We start from the raw sequence: 20,519 nt of genomic DNA, 5'->3' as shown, positions 1-20,519 counted from the left end.
GTGGCATCTGGGACAATCATGGTTTGAAGTCAGACCAGTAAACGGGATGTGGTAGCACATGCCTGTCCATCTGTGGGAGAGGCATGGGTAGGAAGATTGTGGTCTCAGGCGATCCCAAGCAAAAAGTAAGGCTCTGTCTGAGAAAAGAACCTAAAGCAGAAATGGCAGGAGACAGGGCTAAATCATACTTGCCTAACAAGTATGAAGTCCTAATTTCAAACACTAGTATAACCGAAAGAAAAGTTTGCAGAACATATGAGAAAATGCTAATGCAAACTTAGTAAAAATTAGAAAAGATATTATTTTAAATGATGGTTCTTAGAACTGGAGGCATGACTGAAGTGGCAGAGTGCCATCTCTAAGTGAGGAGCTGAGCACAGTACAAGGCCCTAAGTTCAAGCTCTGGGACCAGCACATAAAACCGAGACAAAATAAAACAGAAATAATTGTTATTCAACAAACCAGTCTTTGAAGATTAGAAAAAAATTTAAGACTATCAGTTTTTGTAGTGTTGGGGCTTCAACTCAGGGTCTTTGGCATGTTAGGCAAGCACATTTCGAATGAGCTAGACTGCACTGTTGGTTTATTTTGACACAGGGTCTCATTGTATAGCTCAGGTTGTCCTTGAACTTGCTATGTAGCCCAGGTTAACCTTGAACTCAAGGTCTTCCTACCGCTGCTTCTGAGAGCTGGGATTACATTCAAGAACTACAAGAACTGACCCAGACATCGTTGTTGATTGTCCATCATTATCCATACTATCCTAACTTCTTCCTTACTGGCAGATGCTCCAGGTGGTCCAACTGGTTTAGTGTTTAGAAACAAACAATTCTCGGTAATCCCAATCCCCTTTTCATTGATTGGTTTAGGAGAGGGCCCTGATACCCAGTTCCAGCCAATCAGACCTGGGTTTCTAGGAAAGATTTCTTCATCCTAGGAAGAGATGGTGCATCTTTTATATCCAGTTATACTGTAGTTTTGTTGGGATGCACAGCTCAGTACTACTCCAGCTGTTTTGTAAACTTGAAAGAAGTCAGTATCTTTTCAGTGAATTGAATGAAGAAAAATGACATTATTAAAGCATTGAATAAAGCAGTTCTGAAAACTGCTCTGCATTGGTTCTGTGTGGAAAAAGATGTTTTCTCATTAATCCATTACAGTTTTCTGTTCTTTGGTTTTAGCTGAATGAAATCATATATAATATGTATGTGTATATATCTATATATCAAGATAACTTTAGTTCACTACTAATGGAAAATCAATTCTTTTAATATTTTGGGAGACAAATGGATGAAACATAGAATAAGATTTTAATCTAGTAGAGCCACTTTAGTAATTTAATAATTATACATTAGCTTCAAGTATACATGCAAAAATCAAATAACCATTTTGTCATGCCCATAATGATTATATGTAGAGGTAACAAAATCTATTTTCAGAAAGAAAATATGTTTTTAGTTGTTAACGTACCTTGCATTTATCAATCATGTCGACACCACAGCAAATATTCTGGAGACAGAGTGGCTCATTGGACATAAATGATTACATTCTAATAAGAGAATAACAGAGTAGGAAAAATAAATAAATAAATAAATGAAAGGTAGTTTTGCTTTTCTACAAGAGTTAATATGTGAGTGGAGGGAACAATGTGACACTAGGGTTCAAGGTAGTACTTTCTGGGATATGACATGATAGATGAAGAGATTTTCATCTCAAAAGTGAGGAGGAACTTAATCTAGGCAGCATGGTCAAAGAATCATGGGCCAGCAACCAACAAAACGTCTCCTTTAAAAGATCCTTGTATGCTACAAAGACAGAAATGGTGTCTGTATGTCTGGTATGGAATGATGAGAGGACAGTGATGCTAACTTGTGTTGGTGCAGTAGGTAGGGTGATGTTCACGTGTAAGAGACAGAAAGCAGATAAGGAGTTGGGATTTGATTGCAAGAGGAATAGGAAGACATTGAATTAATTTAGGCAGGAAGATGACATATGTGGTTATCCTACTCTAACTGCTGTGAGGAAATGGATTGTAATAGAAGCAGGGGGAAAATAGCCTATTGACAAATGAGAGATGACAAAATGGCAGTCACTGGAGAAAAGCAGAGTAAATAAAGATACATTTTGAAGGAAGAATGAATAACTTTCCTAATGGGCAGTATGCTAGTGGTATGGTGATGAGAGAAATAGCTGAAAAAGTGAAAGTATTGAAAATAGGGAGTTATTACAGCACAGTGTAAGTATTAACTATAGTCAGCATGTACAATACATCTCTTGAACTTAATCCTCTTCTCTGAAATTGTGTTGCCTTTGGCCAATATCTTCTTAGCTTCTCACCCCTATTCTGTTTCTATGAGTTTAACTTTTCACATATAATTTAATCCTTTAAGAGATTTTTCATATTACTGAAACTGGACACTTTAAAACAAAAGAGGTTTCTAGTTCTCAAGATTAAAGAACATGATGTTCACATCAGCTCAGCTCTGGAGAAGCTCTTCTGGCTAAATCAGAACATGGATGGACATGGATGGCCTCACAGTGGATGTGGATGTGAGGGAAATATAATATGAGAAACCAGAAGCATGGGAGATTCTAGGGCAAGGTTCATTCCTTTTCTGCACCTTATTCTTTCAAGATCTAATTCACTTAATGAGGACAACATTAATAACTGCCTTGAACCTTAACAGGTTCCAATACCTGTTAGCTCCACCACACTGGGTCTCCAAGTGAATGGGAAATCCCTCAAGCTCTATCCAAACCACAATAGGGAAAAGATCTAGTCTAGGTTGCAACTAATATGCAGAAGCTGGTACAAAACCTAAGTTTACTTTTCCCACTGAGTCACCTGTCACTGCAAACATTAAAGGAATTGTTTTTGCTTTTTTTCACTCTCTCTCTCTAGGCTTTAACAAATAATTCTTTAACTTACATATGGTATATTCACAACTATATCTTCGGGGGGGGGTTGTCGAGGGCACAGAACTCTAGGAAAAAGGGTGAAAAGTGCAACAGTAGAGTGCACTGGCCATTGATGAAGTGAACTATAGAATTTGTGGGTGGAGATGAGAGAGGGAATGGGAGAGAATATGGAAACAGATGACAATGTCCAACAGGAGATGTACTCATTATCTGACTCATGTAAGCGTAACCCCTCTGTACATTACCTCTACAATCACAATAGCTATTTAAAAGAAAGCTTTGCAATAAATAATATGATTAGAGAAATAAAAAATAAAAATAGCCTTTCCCCATATGATCTCTGATGTATTCTGCAAAATCTAAATTGCATCTTTCAGATTACGGTCTCACTGGTGCTTGTGTTGCTTCTAGTGATGCATTTATAAAATCTTTCTTTGTTTATCAAAATTGTTCTGCTTTATTGTATTCACAGTTAGTAAGAGGTAGAATAGAACAGCCAAAGATAAATATAGTGAAAGAATTTCTTAAATATAATACTCATAATAAAAATATGGGAAATGAGCATACTCGGGCAATGTTAGATGGAATTTAAATTCTTAGACTCTTTCTGGATGGTGATTTGATGTAGAGATCAAACTCAACGATGTGCTCACTTTTAAAATCCATAACTATAATCTCTATATTTTATATTTATTGTACCTGCACAAAAGCCTCCTTGTAAGTAAAGAATAAGAAAAAAATGCCTAACAATAGGGGAGATGTTATGAGCTACCCCCAAACAATAAAACGTCCTCTTGTCATTAACTATTACTGTAGAATGTTCAAGGATATGCAAAGCATATTAATATATTGTTGAGCAAAGAATGTTACTAATGTGTATTATGATTATGCAACAAAATTGAAAGAATTCATGCCAAAATATATTACAGTGGCCTTCATTCCTTCCTCCCTTCCTTCCTGTCTTCCCTCTTTCCTTCTTTCCTCCCTCTTTTCCTTTCTTCCTTCTTTCTTCTTTCATACAAGATAAAATATCTAAGACATATAGAAGATAAAATGTTAAGAAGACAGCTGCTGTTGAGTGACATTCCAAATCGACAAGAGTTGAGATTTCTATTACAGAGGATGACATGAATATTAGTAACCATAATTAATACTAAATGGAATTAGCAGAGTAGACAGTTATATTTAGTAGGTGCTTTCTTTGTAATGTTCCTTTGAAAATACTTGTTGATATATTTAGGTCTCAGATGCTTGAAAGTAGAGATCTAGACTGCATGGAGATCCCACCTACAGTGAAATGTGACAGGGAAGGACACACAGAAAAGGACATCCTATGGCCTGTGTCAACACTGTAAGGATGTTGCTTAACCCCTCACTTTGGAACAAGAGAACATAGAAATAATAAGTCTTCTTCAAAAGGCTTCCCTGAGGGCAAAGAAGATGGCGTCAGTCTTTCCCTCCAAGAATAACCGTGCCCGTAGAAGCTGAAAGTCTGCACTTAAAATTAGATATAAACTTATATCTTGGAGGCCCACAAGATGCACCATTCCTATCTATCTTCTTGACTCCTCATCTTTCTTAAGCTATACTCTGCCAGGGTTACCCTTTCTCTTCTAAATGATTCCTGGCCTACCACAATTGGTTACCTATTTATAAATCCTAGCTGTGAATAAGAATCAAGAACTTCCATATAAATACAACCCAAATATATAACCAATATATTAACCAGTGTCATTGGCAAGCTCAGACTAATGGAAAAACCAGGCACATATGTTTTGGGTAGATTAAACATAACACAGTGCAATTACTGCAAGAATCCACAGGGAAATCAGCACAGGACACACCTCACAGAGATCAGCAGCAGCGTTCGGGATAGATGGAGGCAGTTAATTTAGTCAGAAATCCTTATCACAGGGCTCTGACACCACACTCGATAACATCTGAGTAAGATTCTAATCACTCCTCCTCGAAGCAAAGCTTTGTAGCTATACTTACATATACACAACACTGGTCCAGTCTCTAAATAGGCTAATCTTAATTTGTGCTGGAGATTATCCCCTGGGAGCCAGGAACAGATCATTAAATTAGCTTTATATTGTGGAAAGAGATGAAGGTCAACCAAATGAGAATAAGGTATCTTTTTTCAGAACTTGCTGTGCCAATTGTGTTAGCCACCAAGGCTTACAATCTGGCCGAGATTCAAAGGTAGGCACAAGAATAAAGAAGGTATAAAGTGTGCCCTGACCAAAATCTGGAAACTGTAGTGAGGCTGGGGACAAAAAATGAGTGAAGCTTTCTGTTTATAATCAAGCCCTGACCATGCAGAACTTGGACTGTCACTAGAAGTAGCCATGAGACTTCCTACGAGTCTGACTGATAACAGGTTACCGTTTTCCCAGCTGGGTGATATCCTGAGTAGATTATTATAAGTTGTGAGTCAGAGTTCTATTTTTGTGTGTAGTCTAGCTGTTTTTTTTCATTTGCATACTCAGTCTCCCCAGATAACCACAATGTGGACACAGGAGGTAATAAACACAATGCAAAAGACCCAGGCATGAATAGTTCTCATTTATTACTCCTAGGATCCCCAGACTTCTACATCTCAGTTCAAGAATACTCTTGAAGTCAGTACTGCAGAGCCAGGTACCTCTGAAAGACGCAGCTTCCATCTACTCCAAAGCTTGTCCTGCAAATTGGAAATGTAATATGGGTAGGAAATGGAAGGTAAACACAAGTGACTACTTTTTTCCCTCCCAAACCGGCTTCCTGGCCATCTTATTTTTATCTATAAACCTTAATGCGACCACTGTTCAAGCCTATGAAACTGCTTTTTGATGCTCTCAGATTGAGCAATTTAGGGCTGCATGGACCAAATAAGGTTCTTAGCACTATTGAAGTGAGAAATCGGGCAACTTGCTGAAGGAATTGATGATGACATCCCCTGACAGCCAGATTGCCCTTGGATAGAATACACATGCAGGGCTCAGGGAATTGTGAGATAATGTTACATCCAGGTATGGGAGTTTGGATTAAAAGGAAGCAAAAGACACAGATAAACCAACCAATTATTCTCCCTCCTGTTTTGTTTAAACACGAAGAGTGATTGCCAACTACTGAATTGCTTTTTAATTTTTTAATTAGTTATTTAACTATTTTTTTTGTCAGTCATGGAGCCTGAACTCTGGGCCTGGTCGCTGTCCCTCAGCTCTTCAAGGCTAGCACTCTACCACGTAAGCCACAGCGCCACTTTTGTCTTTTTCTGCTTATGTGGTGCTGAGGAATCAAACCCAAGGCCTCATGCATGCAAGGCAAACACTCTACCACTGAGCCATCTTTCCAGCCCCCTGAATTGCTTTTCATACATACATTTAAAAATGTAGTACTTTGATAGCTCTCAAAGACTTCAGTAGTAATAATAATGAAACTTTGGCAGTACTTTTATTCATTTAGAAACACTTCTTCCTGCATTACCTGAGGCTACATTGTTTAATTTTCTCTTTTTCTGAAATGTCTGACATGCTGTACTAATCCAGTGTTTCAAATAATTTTAAGTGAGAGTGAGCAAAGGAATTTGAACTCCATCTAATTAGATAAGCATTGGTTGACAGTATGTCTAGTTCTCAGCACTATCATCTCATAGAATGTCAAAGGGAACATTTCATTCCTAATTTTCCTAAGTAAGAAGGTACACTCTACAGGAAATGTCAAAAATGATTCAGAAGAGCTACAAAGATAATGACAGCATGATGTGTATATCTAAATTAATGAAAGCTATCATAGCAAGTATTCATGGTCTAGAGACTGGACAGGAGTAAAAGAAAGGAAGAAAACTTTTTTTTCTTTTTGTCAGTTGTAGGGATTGAACTCAGGGCTTGGAAGCTGTCTCTGAGCCTCTCTGTGCTGAATGCTACCACTTGAGCACTCTACCACTTGAGCCATAGCACCACTATCCTTTTCTGAGTGATTAATTGGAGATATGAGTCTTGCAGGGACTTTGCCAGGACTGGTTTTGAACTGCAATCCTTAGATCTCAGCTTCCTGAGTAGCTAGGATTACAGGTGTGAGCTACCAACACCCAGCTGAACTTCTCTTTTTTGTTTTGACTTTCTTTCTTTTTTTTTGGTTGTTCATGGGTCTTGAACTCTGGGCCTGAGCACTGTCCCTCAGCTCTTCAGCTCAAGACAAGCACTCTACCACTTGAGCTACAGCGCCACTTCCAGTTTCCTGGTGGTTTATTAGAGATAAGAGTTTCATGTACTTTCCTGCCCGGGCTGGCTTTGAACCATAATCCTCAGATCTCAGCCTCCTGAGCAGCTAGGATTACAGGCGTGAGCCACCGGCACCCGGTTTGAACTTTTCTTTTTAAAAGAAAATTTAACTATATTCTCTATATAAACGAACCCCATCCTAAATAACTATAGAAGGCTCTGTATTTAAAAAATGTCAAGATGCACCAATATTCAAAGAGCAGACATCAGTATTATTCCAAGTCCAATACAGGGTCAAAATAATTGGAAGAAAGATTATAATTTTATGCTGATATACATAATCAATACATCATCTTTTAGCAAATACAACAAGAACTAGATTCATTATTACTGTTGGAGTGTGTAGTCCACTATATCTGTAATAAGGGGATTATTTTGATAGCATTAATTTCCCTTTTATGCATTTACTGCTCATTAGGCATAGTGTCTATAAGTCAAGAAATAACTCATCACCTTTAGGAATCTTTTAAAACAATAATGCCTTCTCAGATAGCATATATTTTAGTTTTCTTCTGCTGCCTAACAAGTTAGGACGGATACAACAACAGCCATTCATAGCCTGAGTTCTCTGATAGGCTCTAATAGAGCGAACATCAATGTGTCAGCTGGATGGGGCTCTTACCTGGACACCCTTCCAGGGTCATTCCAGCTACTCGTGGGATTCACTTGCTTGCAGTTGTAGGAGTAAGCCTCTGCTTTCTGTTGGCATGAGCTGCTTTCCTAGCTTTTACCTGGGCCTTTTATCAGACTAGTAATTCTCTTCTATCACATCTCTGTGTTCACGCCATGCAGAATAAGTACCTTTGGCATTTCTCGTTTGGCTAAGATGCTCTTCCAGTACTCAACTTCAGGCCCAGTTTGTTCTATAACTCTCCCCTCTCTGATTTTTCTTCCCTGTACCTTTCTATTGATATAAAGTAAAAAACTGTAGGCATCCAGAAAAACTGCCCATCTCCTATTCTGACGATAGTGGAAGGAAATTTTGTGTCACAGTAATGATGAAATCTTTCAAACTGGTGAATGGAAGTCATCATCGATATATTTCACATCCCAAACAGTCCTCTTGATACTATGACAAGAAAAAAAATGAAATTAATTTTATGCAAAATATTCCCTGCATGCATACCTACACTGGGAGAAAAGATGATATATTTTTCAATAATAATAATGTTCAGTCAGAATTTAGTTTGATGTAAACTCAACAGAACAAACAGACACCAACAAATGGGAGGAGAGAATACAGCATAAGCTATGTACAAAATTTTTAAATATATTTTAGGATAGTTTTTAAATGTTAAATTGCAATTCATGATAGAACTGGGTACAGACTTTTGAAAATTTTTTGTCGAGACATCAAAAACTTGGTGATATTTTTCCTTACAATTTTATTTGAAAATAAGTCATACTTAAAATAAATTGTATCTTTGTGGGAGAGAAAGCATTTGACCTTCCAGTGTGAAATTAAAGTTTATGTTCATATATAAAAATATATGGAGCTTGCTAAAATTTAGGAAGAGGGAGTAAAGTGGGGTAGAGGAAAGTGGGGGAGAAGGAAGGATTCATTGTTTACATGTGTAGAAATGTCACAATAAAACCCATGCATACAGCTACTATAGACTAGTAAAAAAAGTTTATGTTGAAATGTCTTAGAAATCCAGTTACTCTTTCCATCTCTGGGTTCTAGGGTGACAGCAGAGCTCTGGGGAAGAAAGTCTAGAATAATTTAGTCCTATCAGTGACAATATGCATGCCACAGAGATTGAGGTTACTTAGAGAGGGAAGATCACACAGAGAACACAAAAGATCTTCAGGACAATAAAAAATTATATACCAAATGCCAATGCAAAGAGATAACAGACCCAATTATTTGCTTATTATTATTTCTTGACCTGCCCTAGGGCTTGAACTCAGGGTCTAGGTACTTCCCTAAGCTTCTTTTACCTGAGCTCCTCTTTCAGCTTTTTTGGTAATTTATTGGTGATAAGTGTTTCATGGGTATCTTTGCCCCAGCTACCTTTAAACCACAATCCTCATGAATATCTTGGATTACAGATGTGAGCCACTTGCTCTTGGCTTATTTTTATAAAATTATATAAATATATATCACATTTCATATAACCTTGGAAAACTCAACTGTATGATTTCAGAGGAAATTAATAGGGAGGAACTTTGGAAACATATTACTCATTGGCCAGCTACCTTAGAGGGAAAAATGATACACAGAGGGCATAAAAGTTATAGGGGTATTAACTAAGATGAAGAATAATCTTGTAGTTCTAGAGGCTAGATTCGTACAAGCAGGAGATCATACACACAGGTGCACACATATACATTTGTATATATTCATACATAAATGTACAGACAAACAGATTAATGTATAATGTCAATAGCAGAACAAGAAAATTCCTTGGAGTTTGAAAATACGACTAGTTTTGCCTCTTAGCTAGCTGTGATTCAGTTTACCTACCTTAGAAGTTGAAATGATCTGGGCATTGTTAGCCAGGCCTCCTTAATTACAAATTCAGACTACTTGCTTCCATATACCAAACAGAAGCATGGTGAAGGGCTGAGAAAGATTTATTATATGGCAGCCATGGGAAGACAGCACTTCAGTACATCTTCATCCCTTTTCAGGCAGACAGACATTGGCTTCAGGTTTAACTGGGGAATTGGGGGCAGAGGGTGAGAAAGGTATGCATAGCTAAAACAATCCCAAATCATAGGCAAGGCATGGTTAACCATGAGCTCAGCTTTTGTCCCTGGAGGAGTTCTAGAGCGAAGTTATACTTTCATTTCTGGAACATACAACCACAAGGTGATCTCTTGAGTTTTGGGGGTGCTTTAAGATGATAAGACGAAGGAATTGCATTTTTTGCCTAACTGAAATGTTTTCCCCTTATTCTGCGAAGAGTAACCTATTTTCTTCCTTTAGCTCAGACCCGTACTTTCAGTTGAATATTTACAAGGGTGGGCATTGTGGAGGGAAGTCCAGGACACAGAGGAGGATGCCCATTTACTTCTAGGCCTAGTCCTAGTGTGTTCCTCTGCCCCCCCCCAAAAAAGAGAGAGATAGCACAAACCCAATAAAGCTAATAAGCCTCTGGCACTGCTGTTGGAATTAGGAAAAAGAGCAATACGCGATGTTCTGGGTAAGAAAGAATATACTTCAGTGGCCATCTTGGGGAAGGTGTGGTGAGAATAACCCAATGGAAGAAGGGAAGCAGAGCCCAAACATGGAGATAGTCCATCCCAAGGCACGATCAAGCCTAGGATTCCCAGGTGTGCCCCTGGGATTCCACTGCAGGCCAAGAATTCCCCTGCTTGGTCTTAACGGCCCTTTGTCATCAAGAATATACTTGCTGAGTCAATGATTAGAGAACCCTTAACTATCCTTAGTGTTCCTGGACCTACTTTATACTTGTAAGAATCCACCTCAGCCATCCCAGGGGGCAATATGGCGCCTGCCCCTGTCCGAGTGCCCACCTCTCCTGGGAGAGTTCAGGTCTGGTGGAGCTTGGGAGCTACAAGCTGCCCCTGGGAATGTAGGAGGAGGGGCTGAGGGACCTTCAGGGCGGGAGAATGCTGTCAATGCTAAAGCAGTGAGATGGCTATTTCAAACTTAATCCTAAAAATCAAGGAAACTTGTACCTCCTTTCAGGCTTTTTTCTTCTTAAGAGTCCGAAGTTTTCCAGCTTCTTCTCTCCAGGAGCGGTGATTAGGCAACCCCAGATGCTTGCTAAACTTAACACCTAGACACCACGTGTAAGTGCCTGACCCTCTGTGGAAATGCACATACTCAGTTCCTCACCAAGCTGTGTTGGTGATGGGAAAATGGCCACCTTCACCAGGAACGGGAAGACCCCAGCTCCTCCCAACACCTCTGAGCTTTTCCCTGTGAGAAGTTCTTCATCTGTATTAGAGGAACAAGGAAAGCCACAACAATTCCGCCCTTAATTTCAAGCTCCACTCTCTTCAGAAGGACGGTTAACTGGTAGCTAAATCATCTCATTCCTGCTGCTGTGAATGAACAGGAAGGAATGCTAAGGAGCACTGGGGAGAAAAGGATGAAACCAAGGGCTTTAACCATTTATGAAAACGGATGTTTAGTTTTTGTATAATTAAGGATATCCAGTTTGTGGGATATTAAAGAAATCCCTAATCTACATTTATGTTAGAACATGTCATTACTAATCCAGGATATTAAACTTTTATCATGATAGTTATGGACAATTCTGCCAAAACTTTTCATGTATTGCTAATTAGATATTAAAAATTAGGGAATTGCTGAATTATAAGATACTATATGTTGAATATTTAATAAATTTCTCCACTCATGCTGATAGTGGAAAGTCTAGAAAAGAATGCCTGCTGTATATTGATATTTAACCTTCTAATTATGGTGTAAGAAAGGAGATGCCTCATTTGGTCACAATCCAAATTAGAAGCACAGACAAAGCACATGTAAAGTTAAAATCATTCTGAAAAAAGACTGTTGGTAGTTGCGAATAGTTAAAGGAGAAACAGAAGATAGACACGTTTGCTGGAGGAGAGTCCTTTGAGAGATCCTGGGTAATGTTATGTATGACTTTATTTGTATAAATTTGGGCCCTTGTTTCTCAGTTTGAATTTTTTTCTTTTGTATTTTTCATATAATTAACTTGTACCCGATTCTCTCCAGAGCCCAGCAAAAAATTGGCTTCTAAATCCATATGGATTCTAGAAAAGGAAGAAGGGAAGAAACGAGAAGGAAAGACATAAAGAGGAGAGGGAGAAATAAGGAAATCGTACATGGAATGGGAAAAAGGAGGAAAAATAAGGAAAATGAAAACAGAAGAATGAGAGAGAAGGGCAGGAAGACAGAAAAGTAGGTGAGAAGGGAAAATTAGAACAAATAGACTCTCTTGGTTAGAATGTAAATGCTTAGTTTTTAACTTCTTAGTACCATATAATATAAAGACAACTTTGACATATTTTAACTGGATGGACAAAGAAAATACAAATTAATTTTAAATAATTTCATTTTTTTTAAAGCTTAATTGGAAGACATCTGGGATTGAGAAATTATGTTAATGATGGAAAGAATATGCTGCTGTTGACTTTGGAAGGTGCTGGGCAGGGCTTTTCCTGGGCCTTGCAAGTGGTCATTAAGATTGGAGGGAAAGAAATGGTCAAAGTTTTTCACAGCTATTTACAACCAGTTGGATTTTATTTGCTTTAGGTTTGTTTAGAATAAAGCAAATTCTGCAGTTCTTGCTGCAGAATTTTCTAGAATTTGATAAAGCTAATAAAGAAAATCAGGCTGGGATTGTAGCTTGGTGGTAGGCTGCTTGTTCAGTGTACACGGGGTCCTGTATTTGATTGCCAGCATTGCAAAATAAAAAAGCAAATAAATTAGAGTTGGTTCATATGATACATTCTATTTCCTGCATTGGTGTCCTTAAGTTTACTCTGCAGAAAAGTCTTGCTTCATTCAACTGAGCTCTGATTTTCTCATTCCAATGTTATTACCTCAAAAGGGAGTAATGTCTCTGTAGACATCGCTTAAAGCCTCACACTTCACTGATACGATGAAGGCTGAAGAAAACGAACAACTGAAGTGTGTTGAGGTTTCGTGATGTTATATTTATAAAGCAGCAAGTTTTTATAGGATTGACAGTTCTATGTGAATAAAAACATCACTGATAATGTATCTAATAGCTTGCCAACACTTTTTGGATTCATATATTGAATTTCATATTAAAATATGGTAAAAAGTCTTCTCATCAAACTCCTTTCTGTCAATTGTGGCATTTTATGGATTCACATGAGAAGAAACAATTCATGGAACCAGCATTATTTTTCCTTTGGTTTTTTACAGGAGTGTATTTGGCTTACAGATATTCTGGGGCCGGGAAGCCAAGAAGGAAAAAATACTAAAACGATAAGAAAACATTCAGTAAAAGTAATACAATTAACAAAAATCAAAACATCCAATACAATGAAATCACCTTCATACTAAAATGCATGCTAATTCAAAAATAAAATTTAAAAAATGATTAAACAGATATAACTTAAAAAACTAGAAATACTTAAGGGACTACTCTCAAATGATCATCATATTTTAGGGTAGTTTTCCAAATGATAGAAAATATAGTAAGCTTGACAGTCATTGAAATTTAATTATACTTTTTGACTTATGTAATTCTCACAAAGACCCTCTGTGAGAACTGACGTTAGCACAATCTTTTCCTACTTTATTGACTGATTTATTTTATACACACATTTGAACTGGTTCTCAGCACTATGGCTTTAACTCAGAGTTGTGTGCTCTCATTTGGCTTTTTTGCTCAAGGCTTGTGCTCTACCACTTGATCTAAATCTTCATTTCTGGCTTTTGGCTGGTTGATTGGAGATAACACTCTTTCAGATTTCTGCTCAAGCTGGCTTCAAACCTTCAAACCAGATCTCAGCTTCTGCTTTCCTATTTTTTTTTAATATCAAGAAACCAAAAACCCTTTGGAATGTGTTGATACATACAAAAGAAGTGTGATGCACCTGTGCTTGAGGATATGGGATTTAATCTGAATCACAGTACAAGGATGCTGAAAACTATGTAGTAGACAAAACAATTAAATACATAATTACTATGATAGAAAGCATGATATAATAGGAAGCATATTCATAGACTCAGCTTAGCTTAAGAAACACTAAAATAAAAGGTATGTTTGTTTTGCTTGTTTTCTAGGCTGGAAGGCCTATATATCACATCTCTGCAGCACCTTTGGGCAGCTTCTATTTTTGAGTCCAATTATCTCCAGTCCTGTCATATGGGCTGCACAGATTCATTATGTCACCATTACTTAAACATAAGGAGAATAATAAACACATAAAACGATTATAGCAATGATGTGGTGCTTTGGTTTACATTTGAAAAAAACCAACTTCACATGGATTTTATTTACTCTCTTGAAATTAACTTCTATTTTTCTTTTCATTCTCTCAAAAAGGAAAGAACTAAAATAATGGTCAGCACTCTGCAAATGCTTAGCTGGGAATAGTGGACACTTTCTTTGCTCTTAAATATCATGTTTGCACTGTAGCTGTCAGTAAAGTAGGGACCTCACCATACCACAGGTGCCCATATTATGTACCACAGGCCACAGAAAAGCACTTAGTAGTTGTATGCAATCACATTTGAGAATATGCTCCAGATGAATGGCTCCGTATCTGTAGAAGTAATACATCTTTTATAAACGAGAGAGTTGATGTGTACAGTGAATTATTTCAATTGGTTCTTAAGTTTGAGGAGGCTTCATTGAACATGTAATATTCTTACCCATGGCATTTCTGGAAGCCTAGGTAGATATAAGGCAGTCAAACAATATTCATTCATTTATTCAATCAATCAATCGATCCATTCATTTATCGATTCATTCAATGCTCAAAATATTCCATGTGCAAAGCACTAAGTAAGAATGATGGAAACCACTGATTCCAGTAATACTCTCAAGGTGTTCAGACTGCGGAGAAAAATTTCAAAGTGTTACTCTTTTCCTGCAAAGTAAAAAAAAAGGAAATACACACTTGTCCTTATTACACAGATGTGCAACAGTGTCTGAAAGACAACACCATAAACTTTTTAATTTTTAAAAACTTCTGTCATTTTAAAGGTGATGTACAGAGGGATTACAATTACATAAGTCAGGTGATACCTGAGCATATTTCTTTTTGAACAGTATCACCCCTTCCCTCGGCTTTCTCAGAATTTTTTCCTCCTGATTCATGGGGTGCTATCTATACATGCCCATACTGGATTAAGGACAGATCTCAAAGGATTTCCCTCTGCACCTGTCCTGTCCCAAGCAACTAGAACCAAGATTATGCATCCCTCATCTCTTAAGCAACCAGAGAAGGGGGTTTGTCAACGAAGTGGACGGAGTCAGTTGTACAGTTAATTTTCAACATCTGGTGTGTATCACTGCTACGTTTGTTCACCCTTTGTCCCATCATTTCTTTCCCCCATTACCCTCCCCAAAACAGATAGAAGGTACAGAAAACAAAGACAGTGACGGAGGAGATAAAACATTGGTCAACAGAATAACAAAAACCCCTCTTGCTTCCATTTCTTGGAGTTCATTTTGATAAATATAATTTTATCTGATCGTATGCACATAGCCATTGAGCCTTTGTGATCCTCTCTGAAGGATCTCCTCCTTCGGTCTCACTGTGTGAATGTTGAGGGTCCTTTTTATCATATCTACAGTCCTATAAAATTTATCATGTCTAAGTGGTATTTTTTATTTTCTATTGTGAAACTACTGTACATAGGGGTTACAATTACATGGGCAAGATAATGAGTACATTTCTTATCAAGCATTGCAGCCTCCTCCTTTGTTTACTCTTCCCATCCCTTCCCATCCTCCCCCTGCCCCCCCAATCCTCCCCGCTCCCCCTCCCCCCACCAAAGTTGTAAAGTTCGTTTTCAACATAATGACTTGTACGTCTCATTGTTGCAATGAGTCCACCTGTATCCACGTCTTTTCTTTTCCTTACAAATGATACAAAATCATTCTTTTTGATGGAAGCGTAGATTCCATTTTGTATATATACCACATTTTCTTGATCCATTTGTCAAGAGCATGAACTTTTGAAATCTCCCTCTCACATAGAACATGTAACACAATATTATGGTAAATTTGTATTATTGTAAAAGGTGAGAGGGATGCACGGGTGAGATCTTGGCAGGTCCCAGGTTGCTGGGATCTAGAGGAGTCTTTCATAGACGTAGAAGCCCTGATATTCATTGTCCACCTCTCTCCAAACTTGAATCCCCCTCCTCTGCTTTCAGAGGAAAAATAGGTGCTACTCAGAAAGACTGAAGGAAAAGCTGTTGTTGGAATCAGACTTTCTGATCTTCAAACTTTTTTAAACTGATTTCTTGAATAATCCTATTCCTCCCTGACAACTTAAACAAAACAAAACAAAACAATTGTACAGAAACGACATAATGCAGTATTTGAAAGGGGCTCTCTTACTCCCTGTTAGTGAAAGAAATGTGCAGAGGAATGGTTCCAACTAATGACAGACAGTAGTAAAAAAATAACTTCTTCAACGACAGCCTCAATACAGCAGCTTGGGGCTCAGGTTCTGTTAGCCTTTAACTGACCCTCTGTCTCCCCTATCTCTTCCCAGACACTCCTAAAATAAGGCTGGCAGATCGGCGAAACATTTCCCAGCCTGCAATATCCCTCTCAACATCTGGACGTTGCAGTTTCCCATTCATAGCTATGAAGACCAGGGGAACAGAACTGTAAGATGGGGAGGAACTGCCCCTCACTGACTCCGCCCACTACGTTGACAAACACCTCCCCGCCCCTTTCCCTGGTTGCTTAGGAGACGAGAGACGCATAATCTTGGTCCTAGTTGGTTGGAGCAGAACAGGTGCAGAAGGAAATCCTTTGAGGTCTGTCCTCACCTCCAGTGTGGATATGGAGAGTACAGATAACTCCCCATGGAGGAAACAACGCTGGTATGAGATGGGACCCACGGACTTGCTGGAGCGAAAGGGCTCTCTGACCCTCCGCTCCCAAAACAAGAAGTACTCCAAGCCTGTGTTGGTGCATTCCTGGTGAGCTGCCTGTTCTGAGTTCTTCTTGGGGGGGAGGGGAGGGGGAGAAATAGAAATGAGATGAGACAAACAAGAGAAGGATAAAGAGAAGAAAGAGAGTGGAGTGGAGAGGGGAGCAGGCAGAGAAGAGAATGCGAAAAAGGTGGAGAAGAAAAAGTATAAAGAGGTGAGAAAGAAAAAAAGAAGATGACAGCAGTAGAGAATGAACAATGAAACAGGTGACATTAAATAAGATGAACTCTCAGACATGTTGAGCACCCTCTGTACAACTGCTTAAGGATCCTTTTTTTTAAAGGGGGAAAAAAGTGAAATGGGAGAAGAGGGAACAAAGAAAGCAACTACCCACGGAGCCATGCACAGGTTCAGAGTAACAGCTGGGCAGCCAGGAGGGGCTGCTTCCCAGCATACACGTGGACCTGCTACCCCAGAGACCCTACATCGCCACACATTGGCTTGCAAGTCACCTTACTGAAACAAGTAGTTCCTCTTTAAACAGTAGATTCTGTTAGATGGCCCAGGCCATGGACTGGTTGAGAGGAGTCAGTTGAGAGGACCAGCCTCCAGGGCTGCAATTTCTTACACTGTGGGTGTGTATGGGGGGGAGGAGGTGGAGGAGAGAAATAGGAGGAGTGACTTGGTAGCCATCTCTAAAAACCACCAAAGCAATGATTGGATGTTCTAGCCAGAACTCCTACAGACATATTTTTGACATAACGTCTGCTTACACTTCTTTTTTAATTAGTTGATTGTATTTAAAAGCAGGGGATTCACATAAAACACACCCGGAAGGTTGAAAGGCTTGATGCTATAGAAACAAAGACTACACCAGGGCTGTACGCAAGGACGATGTAAGAGTACTGCTCCCTTCTGAAGATGGAATTTATCTCCCTGCCTCCTGCGAAGAACTTCACTTCTATGCCTCTGGCCTGACTCCAGGAAGCACTTGTCTACTTTCCATGTTTAAGAGTTGTACTTAGAGGCTGGGTGCTGGTAGCTACTTAGGAGGCTGAGATCTGAGGATCACAGTTTGAAGCCTGCCTGGACAGGAATATCTGTGAGGTTCTTATCTCCAATTAACCACCAGAAAGCTAGATGTGGAGTAATGGTTCCAGTGATAGAGTGGTGGCCCTGAGCAACAAAAAGCTAGGGGAGAGGGCCTAAGCCATGAATTCAATCTGGAAGAAAAGAAAAGAATTGTGTTTAAGATTCACCTAGAGATTCTTTGATACTAGAGTACTGTGTATGATGCCTATGGCTTCTCTCTTGCAAACATCCTAAGGCCTGCCCATTTCCTGCTTTCTTACAAGCTGACTTCCCTACCTGTATTTCTCATCTCAAACACTGACTCTCAGTCTGCATAGCATAAAAAATTATGTACATTTGGAACCAAAAGCAACACTGTGGAATAGATACTTACATCACCCATTTCACCCTTATATGGGAATTCCCATATGAATTTCAAGAAAAATAACACAGCTCCTCTGATTTCTATTTATCCATAAGGATTTGGGTCACGATAGACATCAATATTGGAAGTTAGTGCTAAAGGGAAAACTTTTGCAAGGGGTAGTGTTTCTGCTCTTTTCTGCAATATCATTGCTTCCAAAGTTGCCCTGTGAAGAACATAGACCTACACAAGAAAATCTACCAGAAGAACATAAATGTAGAATAAAGTAAGGGATCTGATGAGGAGGAAAAGCGTAGTGGAATACTGTGTCTCGGCCCAGCACCTGTTGAAAATACAGAGGGCTCTTCTACTATTGGTTGTAGAAGGGATATTTGGAAGCAAGAAGACAAATTCAACCCAGTGAACATTTATTGTGCTGTGCAAGCACTTTGCTAATGTGTTGGAACACAAAGACAGGAACACAAAAATTATCAATGAGTTAACTTTATAAAGCTCCTATTATCATGCCTGGAACATATAATCTACATTAAAGAACACTATTTAGTTTCACACAATGGTAAAATATTGGGCTCTAAGTTGAATAACACTGCTAGGTAAGAGTCAAGTGACCTGACTCTTCTAGGGTAGTGTATCTGCCATTGTAAAAAGGGTAGTGTTAGAATTACCATATGATCAATGAACAGTGTGAAGTACAATCTAGCCTGAAGTACAGTGAACACAGGAAAGTTCGTTTATGTGTGTTAAAATATGATCATTGGTCTCAAGAAATGATAGTCCAGTAAGGAGACTAATGCTGATTAACTTGGTGTCAATTGATTTGTGCAAAATAGAGATGGGTATATGAAGGATGATGAGTGTGTGTGTGTGTGTGTGTGTGTGTGTGTGTGTGTGTGGTATGCCAATACTTGGGTGGAACTCGGAGGCTTTCTTGCTCATAGCTGCCCTTCTACTACTTGAACAATACTATAATCCAGAATTTTGCTGGTTAATTGGAAAGACTTTTTTCCCTAGAGTAGCTAGGATTATAGGTATGAACTACTGATGCCTAGCTAATTCCTTTTGTTATTGATAGTTAATTTGATCAATGAATACATATTTGGATGGCCTTTCTATGAGTATTCGGTCAGTTCAATGACCATACCTATAGGTACAATCTGTAACTGAGAGAAATTCTGTGTTATTTCTGATTATACAGTATAAACATTTGGATTTTTCCAGTTTCTCATTTGGCATGCAAGAGAAGGTTGTTTTAGCTTTACTGTGTGAATTACCAACAGTAGTGTATAATAGCCAGAATCAAGTGATACTCTAAGAACTGTTGCTAAGGGAGATCTCTGGTCCATATCTGGGACAAGACTTTGCCAATGAGCCGCCTCTTCACTGTGACTAGAGTAATAACTCTGGAACCATTTTTGCCCTCATTACACCTTGGTGCTTCTGAGTCACAAAGCATCTTTTCTAGAAATCCTCATTCCCTGCTGCTTCCTGTAGCTTCGTGGACCCCACCATCAGATGTTTTTAGAAATTTGGCTTTGAGATAAAATTATCTCTTGAGATGTCTTCCCACTCAATGGAAAAAGCAGAATAAGAACCAGCATCATTTCCACTTACCCTGAATACATTTTTCTCATGAAGGCCTCACTCACTTATTCAATTCACTCACTCGATCACTTACTCTTACTTTATGGCAAAACTGACCTCTCATAACAAGTGATAACAATTTAAACAACAACAACAACAAACCCAATCATTCAGATCTCCATGGAGATAGTGTCTGCTCTGGTCTCCATGGAGACACTCCATTTTAAGGACTCAGATTAATTATTTTTCTGTATTTGTAATTTCAATTAATTTTCTTTCTTGCCTACACCATAAATTAAACATGGCATTTTATTTCTTCCAACCCACTCTCCTATACCCTAATAGGAGAAAAACAGAAAAGAAAGGGAAAAGGGAAAGAAAAATCAAATGGGGTAATTAAGGATTAGGGGAACCTCATTGTTTTAAAGATTTAAAAAAATCATTTAGGTATGAATAATAAAGGGGAAACCAGTATTTCAGTGGAACCCTTCAGATTTTCCTCTATTGTGCAATCTGAATATGGAGTCCAGATATGTATTTAAGACACTCCACTTTCACTGGAGAGAGATAATCTAGTTTTAAAGCCCCAGGATATTATTAGTGTGCTCAACCAGAAAACAAATGTTTAGTTTGCGATTCCATTCTTCCTATGTTTAATCAATGATTTTCCTGGGTACTTACCTGGAATTATTTATAGTCCCTCACATCATACAGGGCTAAACTACAGTTATGTAGA

At 38.5% G+C, this 20,519-nt stretch overlaps 1 protein-coding gene across 1 annotated transcript in view; it reads left to right on the top strand.

Moving 5' to 3' along the window:
* Positions 1-16,654: 16,654 nt before the first annotated feature.
* The window catches only part of LOC105987241 (chromosome unknown open reading frame, human C9orf135), a 59,142-nt gene continuing 55,277 nt past the window's right edge, over positions 16,655-20,519 (top strand). Inside the window, exon 1 of the mRNA XM_013018438.1 lies at positions 16,655-16,794. Coding sequence (XP_012873892.1) covers positions 16,655-16,794 — 140 coding nt within the window. The remainder of the gene's footprint in view (positions 16,795-20,519) is intronic.

Source organism: Dipodomys ordii, unplaced genomic scaffold, assembly GCF_000151885.1.
Source record: "Dipodomys ordii isolate 6190 unplaced genomic scaffold, Dord_2.0 Scaffold40, whole genome shotgun sequence".
Classification (NCBI taxonomy): domain Eukaryota; kingdom Metazoa; phylum Chordata; class Mammalia; order Rodentia; family Heteromyidae; genus Dipodomys; species Dipodomys ordii.
Note: the sequence above shows the minus strand (reverse complement) of the source record. Positions and strands in the feature narration are given on the sequence as shown.